The sequence below is a fragment of the Mirounga angustirostris genome, unplaced genomic scaffold, assembly GCF_029215605.1.
Source record: "Mirounga angustirostris isolate CCGP_5_RB_7025 unplaced genomic scaffold, mMirAng1.0.hap1 SCAF_13, whole genome shotgun sequence".
Lineage (NCBI taxonomy): Eukaryota > Metazoa > Chordata > Mammalia > Carnivora > Phocidae > Mirounga > Mirounga angustirostris.
This window is the reverse complement of record NW_026991721.1, coordinates 47089372-47102036: the sequence shown is the minus strand read 5'-3', so window position 1 is coordinate 47102036 and position 12665 is coordinate 47089372. Positions and strand designations below refer to the sequence as shown.

The 12665-nt window shown below is 37.2% G+C and overlaps 1 protein-coding gene across 7 annotated transcripts in view; it reads right to left on the bottom strand.

Annotated features, from left to right (window-relative positions):
- Nucleotides 1-12665, bottom strand: part of PRCP (prolylcarboxypeptidase) — a 148640-nt gene that overhangs the window by 86044 nt on the left and 49931 nt on the right. For all 7 annotated transcript variants that reach the window (XR_010406958.1, XM_064576833.1, XM_064576835.1 and 4 more), the window contains 2 exons: nt 2412-2576; nt 1419-1606 (listed from right to left, as the gene is read on the bottom strand). Coding sequence is in view for 6 of the 7 variants with exons in the window: in XM_064576833.1 (XP_064432903.1) it covers nt 1419-1606; nt 2412-2576 (353 nt within the window). In the remaining variant the exon portion in view is untranslated. The remainder of the gene's footprint in view (nt 1-1418; nt 1607-2411; nt 2577-12665) is intronic.

Below are 12665 nucleotides of genomic sequence, written 5' to 3'. Positions count from 1 at the left end.
ACTTGAACTTCAGCTTTATAAGGTCAAAGCAAGGAAGGATGAGCTTAAAGTACCAGCATGCTACCAAAATCCATTTAAATACTATATGGAGATAAATTACCAAAGAAAAACAAGAAATTGACAAAGTACTTCCTCTTCTGAGGAACAAAAATGAACCTGGACACCCAAAGTTGTGTTTAAGCCTTTTATAGTCCTCTAGGTCCCTTCATGTTTTCCTGATTTCACACACCCTACTTTGGCACAGTTTCCTTAAATAATCTATATTTATATAGATTTATTTGCTCAACCATCACTTTATAAGGTTGAAGTTGAAGAGTATAGTTTTGAAGAATCCTACTGAGAACAAGAAACACAACTTAAAGAAATTAAATGAAAGAATCTTTAAGTTTCCCATTTAAATGTTTCACCTTTTATTTGGGGCAGGTACCCTGTTGGGTGAGCAAACAGCATGAATCTAATAAGACAGAGGCTCTTTTGCAAAGTGGGCAGTGCCACCACCCTAAATCTAGAGAACGATCCTTCAGCTATTGGCCATGTCCAGAAGGCCAAATTTGACTCTCATTTTAAAGAGCTTGTAAAAGAATGACATTTACAGTTTAAATAATGGCTCCAGGCTAAGAAGTATATATGCTATCTCTCTACTATTTCCATGTAGATTTGGGGAAATTTTTTGAGTAATTTGTTGTTATTTTAAGAGCTGAGAGCCTAGTGTTCAAACCAAAATATGGAAATTTTAAAGTCACAATCAGATACATATAGGAGTCTACTCAATTAAGTCTGACATGAGCCAATACCAAATACATCCCTTCTAAAGAAACAGTGTAACACAGAAGAACAAACACAGGTTTTGTAGTCAGACAGGCCAAGGTTGAAATCTGGCTTTATCACTTAGTAACTACAACAAAGCTAGATGAGGTCTGGCAAGTGACTGAACACAGTGACCTTCAATTTCCTCCTCAGTAAAAAGGGGACTATAACAACTACTTCACACGACTGTTGTGAGGATTCAATTAGGCCATTTATTTAAAGTGCCTCACATAGTGCCTGAAACAGAACAGAGTAGGCACCTCAAAAGTATTTGTTGAATAAATATTAAAAAACCTTTATTAATAACAATAGTAACAACAGCAACACAAATTGAGAGCAGCAGATGATGCTTCATTTTGTGCTAGCGTTTTTTTAATAAAATATTTAAATTTTGTTGCTATTATTCTTTTTAAGCCTTTAAGCATGTTGGTAATAGAATATAAAATTGTATCTCTTACGCAGAGTCCTCTGTCTTTCAAGGAAAGACATGATGAATACCACTATTGCATTCTATATTGTTTATTGTCAGCATTTTTCTTGTTCTATCTTCTCAGCTATTCTACAAATGTCTCCATCAACCAAAGATTTCCTTTGCATCAGTAAAAACTCACCTAAAAATGATGTTCGTGTGTGAACTGATGTTTTTGCCTCCATACATAGTAATGATCCAGGCAGGCCTCGGTCTTACACCCCACTGTTTAAAACAGTCCTCAGAAAATTCCCTCAAGTTCCATGAGTGAGGTTCAAACATGTCATCAATACCATTAGTACAAAAAGGCATGACCATTTCTGTGCAGGCCTAAAAAAGGAAACCAAAAGGGAATCCAGTAAGAAAATGAGGCACAGAGTTAAATAAATTATCCAAAGTCATACAGCTAGTAGTAGCAAAGCTAGGGTTTGAACTCAGGCAGTCTGACTCCAGAGCACCTGCTCTTTACCTCTGTCATACCACCTCTCATTATTCCTGGAAAGGCTCAGCTGAGAAGTTACAAAAGTTAGGGCTATATATTTTTCCTTTGTAAACTGCTTTCTTTCACATCTATTATCATAAATAATCATCAAAACAACTCTGGAGGGAAAGTATTATTACTAGTCTCATACATATGAAGGAATGGAGGCTCAGGGAGAGTCAAGTTAGACTGCCCTTCTTTTCTGTAACCATAAAATGCTTCCTTTATAGGACTTACCAAGATCTATTGTAATATAAGTATCTTTTTCACTGAGCTATATTTGAAAGAGAGATCATGTCCTATTTATCTTCGTACCTTTGCAGCCTAGAATGTTGTCTGACATGCAGTAAGTACCCAGAATATATTTGGTGATGATTAAATACAGGAAGGAAGGAAGGAAGGAAGGAAGGAAGGAAGGAAGGAAGGAAGGAAGGAAGGAAAGAAGGAAGGAAGGAAGGAAGGAAGGGAGGGAGGGAGGGAGGGAGGGAGGGAGGGAGGGAGGGAGGGAGGGACTAACTTATCCATGGTCTCACAGTGTAAGATAATGGAGCCCAGATTTGGATCCAGGTTAGTGACAAAATCTCATGAACTCTGTTACAGTACAACCATATCAGTGAAAAGTGGGTTCTACTTGAGGAAATAATACACACTTACCTGATAGCTCCAACCCTGGGTTCCCAGACTGCTAGTTGTTGTCTCTGATATATTCAAGCAGCTCGCCTGGCCTGAATAATTGTAATAGACATTCAGAGCTTGGAAAATATTCTGCAGAAGCTGTGCATCAGATACACTGGGATTTTTCAAATACTGGCACACTACCTGTCATTTTAAAGAGATGTAAAGGAAGAAGAGTCAGGATATATTTATAAAATCATAATTTTTAGTGAAAAAAAGAATATGATTTTGATTTGCCTATAAAACAATCTTAAACATCTAACAGCACTGCTTGACAATTTTTATCTCTTGAGTATAATCCTGTTCATAAATGAATAAACCATTACACTGCAAGTATAAAATTTAAATTACTCTCTTAGCTATAGAAATAAATTAAAGTCATTTGCATGGTATGCGAAGTCCTCCACATCTACCACTGTAGCCTTATCCTTTGTTCCAGTCTAGCAAAACCATACCACCACACCAGGCTCTTTTTCTCCTCTTTGCCTTTACTCACCCTGAAATACCTTTTTCCCACTCTCCCACTCCATTAATGTTTGGCAAACACTAATTCATTTTATATGATATTTAGCTCAAGTATCACCTCCTCTATAAGGCCATCATTAGCTATGCCCTCAAGTTGGAAAGAACTAAATCACTCCCTTTGTGCTTCTACTTATGCCATGTACTTGTTTCTAGCAGAGCCCCTATAACACGGCACTGTACTCACTTGATTCCAGAGCATCTCACTCAGCACTTAGCAAAATATCTGGCAACTAAATACATTTTTATGAAACTGCAAAATTTATAAAATTTCTCATGGAAAAACGATACCAAGCTCCAACGTCTGTGGTGTGATAAGAAGCATACCAGGCAGCAACCCAGCTTCCAAATATTGCTATCACTAGACTATAATCAGCACCTGAAATTCTAGTATTAAAAATCATAGACAATACTCGGGGTCAGGAGTGAAGGCATGAGTGACTAGACAGGGGCACGGGGAACTTTCAGGGGTAGGGAAATATTCCATATCCTCATAGACAACAAACAGTTATACAACATACAACAGTTTACTGCAATTTGTGCAATTCACTGTATATAAATTTTATCTAAAAAAATCATAAACAAATATTGAACTCTAGTTAATGATGATAAAGGTGAAGTGTTCAAGAGAAGTGTACTGATATCTGCAACTTACTTTGAAATGCATTTAAAAAATAAAATGGAATGAAGGATAGAAGGATGGCTAGGCAAATATATATGTGCTAAATCAAATACAGCGAAATACTTTTCTAGAATTTAGGTGGTATTTTATGGTTGTTCACTATCTAATTATTTTAATGTTTCTATATTTGAAAATCTTCACAATAAAATGTTGGGGGGAAATCACAGGCAATGAAATCACAGTGGAAAAACAACAGCTATTAATTACTGAGTTCTGGGTTTACAACCATTATATCATACAGTTCTCAAACAATCTTATCAGATATATTATCGTCCACTATTTTACATAGAGAAACTGAATCTTAAGTTAAACCACTTTATTCGAGGTCCCTCAGCTAGTAAATGTTAAGATCTAGATACAACCCCAGATCTCTCTAGTTATGAAATACACATCTTATTCATTATGCTACACAGCTTAGAAAGCATCCCTTGTAAAACTGCAAATAGCCACGATGGCACGGAAAACACATTCATTAAGCTTGCATCCTCTACTAACACCTTGACAAGAAGTCAGTGATTGGTCCTTTCTCATTTCATAGGGAAAAAATGTATACAGTAGGCAAGTTCTGATTAAGAGAGAGAGAGAGACGTCCAGAGAAGAAAAAGCCAAGAAATAAAGAGTCTAGTTACTCTACTTCAGGGAGAGACTCTGGGCAGCAGAAGCCACAAGGCCTGGGCTGGAGACGTGCTCCCACTCAGGAAAGGAGGACACTGAGAAAGGAAGTGAACAGCAGAAAGCAAACCCAGCCTCTCATCACAGTTTTGCTTAGGACCAGTTTCCAGCAACACCTTTCTTTTTTTTTTTTTTTTAAAGATTTTATTTATTTATTTGACAGAGAGAGAGAGACAGCAAGAGAGGGAACACAAGCAGGGGGAGTGGGAGAGGGAGAAGCACCTGAGCCGAAGGCAGACGCTTAACAACTGAGCCACCCAGGCGCCCCTACAGCAACACCTTTCTGATAAAAAAGGGAAATGTGAAAAGGCAGAAGAAATGAATCAGGGAAAATTCAATGTCTCTCTCCAAATGCATTCAGCACAAAAATATTTTTGTAAAATGTTAAATGGTACTTTGTGAAAAAAAGGTTTCATAATCAAATAATTTTAAGAAATGTTATATTGGCAAATGTGAACAGTTTACTTGACTGCAGGGTTCCTCAGGGCCTTTAACATGCTCAACTGCAATGTGACTTTCCAAAAGGAAGACAGAGTGTGCACTATTCCCAGTAAGTTTTGGAAATAATAAGTGAAAGAAAAGTCAGAAATTAAGATGTCCAAATAACTTGGATATACCTTAAAAAAGTAACAGCGATTAAGGAGGGCATGTGTTGTGATGAGCACTGGGTGTTATATACAACTAATGAATCATTGGACACTACATCAAAAACTAATGATGTACTATATGTTGACTAACTGAACATAAAAAAATTAAAAAATAAATTTAAAAAAGTAACAGTGAGGTCATAAGAATAATATACACCTGAAAAGGTGTACATAAAGAAACAGAATTGAGCAAACCTATCAAGCCTAAAGGAATAAGAAAATGCAAGCTGAAGAAAAAAGGCAAAATAGTGTTTTACTATTCTGACAACTTTCAATTATTCATGGTAGGTCAAAAAATACCTAATATTTGCATAGCACTTTTCTTTTTTTTTTAAGATTTTATTTATTTATTTGACAGAGAGAGAGACAGCAAGAGCAGGAACACAAGCAGGGGGGAGTGAGAGAGGGAGAAGCAAGCTTCCCACGGAGCAGAGACCCCGATGCGGGGCTCGATCCCAGGACGTTGGGATCAAGACCTGAGCCGAAGGCAGATGCTTAATGACTGAGCCACCCAGGTGCCCCTGCATAGCACTTTTTTCAGAACATGTTCCTAAGAAATATGCCAATCAGAAACAAGAAAATATGGAAATCAAGAACCAATCACAGAATTTGTTAAACTAATTATTGCCAACATTTGATCAGCATTCCATCTTGACTGTGGACACTAACAGTGGACTCAGCTCTTTCCAAATGCAGCATAAAACTATGGAATGGACCCATGAGATGCATAGAAGAGCATTAAGTTCAAGCATAGCTCGATAGATGAGGCAGGATGACAATGTAAGCTGGGCAGGAGGAAAAGGTAGTACTGATGAGCAACAATAAACAAGTAGCCTAAAACTCTGGAAAAGAAGAGTAGCAAGTTAAGTGTGACTCACATGCTGGCATCAGATCCCCTCTCAGAGCTAGAACACTGGCCCTCTGTCAGGCAAAGAAAAGGAGTCCCCATGAATAGCCATCTCTGCAAACAGCAGTTACTGTCACTCCTTAAAAGACACAAGCATGGCTGGGGACCGGCACCAGCTGACAATACTTGGATTTCGGCAGCCCCAGTTACACAGAGAGAACATCATGGTCAGAAACTTGGCGTCTAATAGAAACTCCATGTCCAAATTAAGGCCACTCCTGGGTCTACTGTCCTCTGTGAGGTCAGGGCTCCTTTGGAGTACTGGGTCCAGTTCTGAGCACCACACTTTAAGAAGAACAATGACCAACAGAGAAATCAGGATGGGGAGTTGAGGAAAAGTTGAAGCAATCCTACAATTGCTCATTTGTATAATTTCCAATCTTTCATACTACAAAGGCTACAATAAATAACCCTGGGGCTAAATCTTTACATATACCCTTAATTGTTTTCTTGAGCTAATTGATTCAAAGGAAATAAACATTTTTTTAAAGATTTTGTTTATTTATTTGAGAGAGAGAGAGAGCAGCAGTGGGGAGGGGCAGAAGGAGAGGGAGAAGAGGCTCCCCGCTGAGTAGGGAGCCTGATGCGGGGCTCCATCCCAGGACCCTGGGATCATGACTTGAGCTGAAGGCAGATGCTTAACCGACTGAGCCACCCAGGTGCCCCAGGAAATAAATACTTGTAAGGCCTCTGCTACATCCTGTCAAGCTGCCTTATAGAAAGAAAGTACCAATTTATAATTCTACTGGTATGCTAGATAATAGAAGGCCTAAAAAAATCACTCAAAATTTTTTTGTAAAATATTTACAAATTTACTAAGAGAATTTTATTATTTTAGTGCTCTTAAAGTTCCTTTCTAGCTCAAAACTTCTGTGAGTCAAAGCATCATCTTCTAGCATAAAGAACACAATCTCTACATATCTCTATGTACTTTCTTAACAATTATGGTAGTAAAGAATGAATGACGTTTTCAAAAAAATACTGAAGTTATACTAGCAAAACCTCAGCACTGTTTCCATGTTTATTCAAAAAGAGATAATTATGGGGCACCTGGGTCTCTCAGTCAGTTAAGTGTCAGACTCCTGATTTCAGCTCAGGTCATGATCTTGGGGTTGTGGGATCGAGCCCTGTGTTGGGCTCCACACTCAGCACAGAGTCTGCTTGTTCCTCTCCCTCTGCTCCTCTCCCCCCACCCTACTCGCACAAGCACTCTGTCTTTCTCTGTCTTTCTCTTCCCCTAGTTCTAAAATAAATAAATAAATATCTTTCAAAAACAAAACACCAACAAAAAAAGAATAAAAGGAGATAATCATGTACTTTCATTAAAGATCCACAGAATGCACAAAACACTTAACATAAATGTTAGGTTGGAACCACATGAAATTGCCATGTTTATAAGTCAAACACAGTCAGATATCAGCTTCTTTGGTTCAACCTCATCTAATATCCACTTCACCGTAAGCCTGATAATTTGCAGTTATTAGCCAATTGATGAGTACAAGCACTTGGTCTACTGATTGTTTATTTAGGGGCTATGATCTACTCAGACAACAAGGAAAGAGTCTCTGCCAACCACTTCCATTCAGAATACTCACCACCCATGTAGCCTCTGTACTATATTTTCTATTTATTTTGTGGACACTATCAAATTAGCTTCTTCCAAACAATTTCTACATAAGGTATAGCATTTCTATTTATGCCATAAATTCACTGATATGAGGGCATCCGGGACTGAAGCTGCTAGTACAACTACTGAATATTCCTTGAGGTCAGGTACTTTCTCTACAATGACCCAGGGAAAAGCATAAGGCCATTCCCATATCACAGAGGAGAAAACAAGCTCGGAGAGGTCTGGCTACAGATATACAATCTTAAAACTATGAATATAAGTTCTGAACCCAGACTTTGGCCACAAAGTCCTGGCATAACACTGTCCCTCTATTATTATATAATAACAATAGCTACTGTTATTATTATATAACTAGTATCAATTTAGTGCTTACTATACACGGGGTCCTATTAAATTCTCATAATGACCCTAATAAGCATTACAAATACTATACCCCCACTTTGCAGATGAGGAAACTAAAGCACAGAGAGGTTAAGAAACTTGCCCAAAGTCATATAGTCAGGAAGTGGCAGAGCTGGGATTCAAATGCAAGGCTCACTCTGGAACTTCCATTTGTAATAACCAACACTACACATACCCAACTTCAAAGTTGTAGTATAAGAGAAAAATAACAACACAAACGGTGCCTAAATATACCTGTAGTCTCATGCTTAATTTTTTAAGCAAATTTTTTTATTCTTAGATTATCTTTATATTTTTCTAAGTTTATTTGTCTTAGGTAAAAATTTTAATAAAAGGGGGCACCTGGGTGGCTCAGTCGTTAAGTGTCTGCCTTCAGCTCAGGTCATGATCCCAGGGTCCTGGGATCAAGCCCCACATCAGCCTCCCTGCTCTGCAGGGAGTCTGCTTCTTCCTCTCCCACTCCCCCTGCTTGTGTTCCCTCTCTTGCTGTGTCTCTCTCTGTCAAATAAATAAATAAAATCTTTAAAAAAAAAATTTAATAAAAGGGATTCTGTGGCAATATAAAAATCATAAACTTTTTTGGGGCACCTGGGTGGCTCAGTCAGTTAAGTGGCTGTCATCGGCTCAGGTCACGATCAAGCCCCGCATCGCATTGGGCTCCCTGCTCAGTGGGGGGCCTGCTTCTCCCTCTCCCTCTGCTGCTGCTCCCCCTGCTTACGCGCTCTCTCTCTCTCTTTCTGTGTCAAATAAATAAAATCTTTAAAAAAAAATCATACAACTTTTTTATTATGCAACAAAAAAAACTGTAAAATACTAATTAATATGAGGCTCAAAAATCAACATATGAAATACTTAATTTACTTTCTATTTCCTAGAACAAAGGTGAACGTTCAGGAAAAAAACCTAAAAAGAGCATTACACATCCATTTTAAGAATTCTGGTTTTAAAGAGTATAGAAATAGATAGAATATTCCAATCTTAGTACCAAACTAATTAGCTCTGCACCCAAATATTTAGATTCTGCCCTTTGACCCCACATACACTAGAGAAAGTAAAGATAATTATTTGTTTAAAAACTTTATGTGTCCCCTTACCTATAAGGATAAGCATTTGAATAAGAGAAAGAAAAAGGGGGCAAAGAATTTTTTTAAAGAAGGAAAGAAGATAGGTTAAAAAAAAAAAAAGACCAACCTCCTCTCAGAAAGCATGGTTCATCCACATTAGAGAAAGGATTAAGCAGATACATTCAGCTTTTCTAACAGATTTTCTTTCTCTAAGGTTTCAATACCCCTCTCACACTCACAGATAATCACATTAGTTTTGTCATTAAAAGCTCTCTTTTCATAGAATGCACCTAAACCGCTTAAACCACCCAGAGAGGTCGCATACATTATCAAATACCAAGACAAACGGAAGAGATTTTCCATCTTATGTCTTATTATTTCACTCTATCTATCTGCATGCTCAGAAAGCTAAGTCAAAAGATTTGGTGAGTTATCAGCTAAAAACTTACTCAAAATAAACAACCTCTATAGTATCCTTAAAAACTGCTCTTTAAGCTGAGAATAGACCTAGTAGTTTTTATGCTGACAGAGCAGTCAAATGACAGAGAGGTTTTCTATTTCCCTTTTCTCTTCTTTCTTGTGTTCCCTCAGCCAAGTCCATGATTATTTCTGCATGAATGTTGCAGCTTCTGTTAACAGTAAACAAAAGCAAATGGAGTCCGAGTGTGCAAAGCCCACAAACAATTAAAAAGAATGATACTTGAGTTGACACGGAAAAGACATTCAATCACTGCCTATGGATCCTTCAGAACCATACAACGTCCAGGCAGAATTGGAAATCACCTACTTTTTTTCATAACCCAACTGTTACACATCTCACTATCCTAAGCCTGAGTTACAGACTTAGAAAAGGACGGCTGTTTGTCAGCCCTTTAAAAAGGAGGAAGTGTATCAGAGGGAGGAGGAGTCCTGCTTAAATGGAACTATCCAAGTGAAAGAGCGGTCCCCAACTGGGTAGTGTTCCTGGGATTAGTGGGTTGGGAGAACAGAGATGAGGTCAAGAAAGGAGAAATAGAATGAACAGTGAAAGAAAGTGATCTGAAGCTAAAAGTTTGGGAGGGAGACATGTAGTAGAAATACTCTGAAATCATATAGGATAAAACTGGAAATAGAGGCAATGGAAATTTCCCAAGCAGGGGGCAATTTGGTTGGGGTGCAGGCAAGAAACAGAGTCATAAATATATTATAAGAAATCAAGAATTCCTTAATATGCCAAAAGAAAGGATAAAACTAGTAAGAAATAACTGAAGAGAATGACAAGAAGTAGTCTTGAAGAAAAGTAAAAGGTGATTGTCAGGCAAAGACACAAGTTACCTTGTCTTAAAAATAAACTTTTATAATGTATATATACAAAAGATAAAAGAAGGATTGTGCTAAATCAAAAACAGATGACAAAAGATTTGAGATATACTCCACTAACTTTGAGTGAATATTTAGGAGAGAGAAAGGATAGAATATTTACATTTAAGATGCAACAGCAAAATATCTCAAAAGGAACATTAAAGAAATGGGGAGAAAAGCAAAGTTAGTGTTCCTTGTTCCAAATCATAAACAAATGAACACTAAAAAGCCGTATTCCTCCGGCTTTTTCTAAATCAGGGGTCAGCATACTATAGCCCCCAGGCCAAATCCAGGCTACTGCCTGTTTTATAAATAAAGTATTATTGTGACACAGTGTTCCTCATTGATTTATATTTGTCTATTGCTACTTTCTCGCTACAGCTGCAGAACTAATTGCGGCAGAAACCGAATGGCCCACACAACATAAAATATTTACTATCTAGTTCTTTACAAATAAAGTTTGCCAGTCTTTGTTCTAAATAACAAGGGAATGCCCCATATGTTTTTATAACCTGACAATTCATTTGTTCTTCAAGTGGGCACAAAAATGCAAACGTAATTCTCACTTTGTACAGAGAATACAGTTAAATCTGATAGTTGTCACAATGCGACTACTGATCCACCCAAAACTTCAGCCAAATCCTCTCCTAATCCAGTGCAATATGGTAGAAGATCAGAGGCTCTCAACAATAGTAGACCCAAGTTCAAATCCCACTTTCACCGACTCTTCACTGAGCTTAAATTTCCTCTCCAAAAAACTCCAAAAATTTCCTCTCCATTGTACTTCTTTTTCCTATATTACATAATTTCCTATATTATATTATTGTAATAATATATAAATAATATATATTATTTCCTATATTAACATATAGAATATTATATTATTATGGGGATTAAATGGGATAGAATATATGAAAGTGTTCTGCAAATAGTAAAATAATTTGGTTAAGGGATTATTAGCACAAAGACATATAAGGAGGCCAACTAACTCAAATTTAGTTTTTTCTCATTATTTTGATCCAGGTTTTCTTACCATGAGAGAGATCAGCTCTTTTAAATAATTCTGTATTGTCTAAATTCAATTTAATTCAATACACATTCACCTCTGGCCTGCTATGTACAAGACATCCACTTGTCATTCTACTTCTTAGATGAAGAAAATTATCTCTAATAGCAAATGACCTTGTTCCATTTGGGTTACGAAGTTTTAAGCAAAATATTCATTTAATATTAAGTTCAAAGGGACTGTGTTAAATTAAAAGTGCTTTTGAAAACTGGTTCTCATATTATCAGTCTATTTACATTTCCAGCACTCATTCTAGCTGTAGAATCAGTTATATTCTCTAAACTTAACCATCAAGTTGGCCAAACTTTGATTTTAAAACTAAGAAGAATGTTCTTTACAAAGAAATGCTTAAAAGAGGATACAAAATAAAGAATTTTGCAGTGTAAAGAACCTAAAAATTTATGATGTAATGTGTCTTCACACTTTCCAGAATGTTTTCACATCTAATATTTTATTTGATCCTAAGCACAACCCTACAGAGAACATAAGTATAATTATCTCATTTTGCAGAGGAAGACATGGAAGCTCAGAAGAAGACAGCCTTACCCAAGATCACACAGCTGGTAAATGGTAGTTCTAGATCAAGGATCCAGAGTCAGTACTCTTTCCACTCCACCCTGCTGCATGGAGATCACTCCTTTATGATAAGTGTAGCACTCAGAACACATTAGCAGTTGACTGAATCATAGCACTGTGATAGCAATTGCCATTTATTAAGCACTAACCATATATGACATAGGTCTATGTGTCTCACATACATCACAAAGAAGTAATAAAGTAAACTGTCCATGCAAAGTGTACAGCACAAGACTTGGCACATAGTAATCATTCCATTAGCAGCAACTACTAGTCTTAGTTCCAATTCATACAACTCTATAATCTATACATTCTGTCTCCTTTATCCAAATGAGAGGAAACTGATGTTCAGAAAAGTTACATAATGGATGCCTGGGTGGTGCAGTTGGTTAAGCTGCCAACTCTTGGTTTGGGCTCAGGTGGTGATCTCAGGGTCATGAGATGAGCCCCGCATCAGGCTGTGTACACTCAGTATGGAGTCTGCTTAAGACTCCCTTTCCTTCTCCCTTACCCGTTCCCCCTCTAAAAAAAAAATAATAAATCTTAAAAAAAAAAAAAAAAAAGAAAGAAAGAAAAGTTAGGTAAGATGTCCAAGGTGAGTAACCAGAAAGTGACAGAAGCCAGGATTTCTGCCCAGGTTAGTCAAACCCAGAGCCCCTTTGTCACTGGAGAGTCCTTTGATGCTAAAAGTCACAGAAAGTACCAGTTTAAAAAACAAAACAAA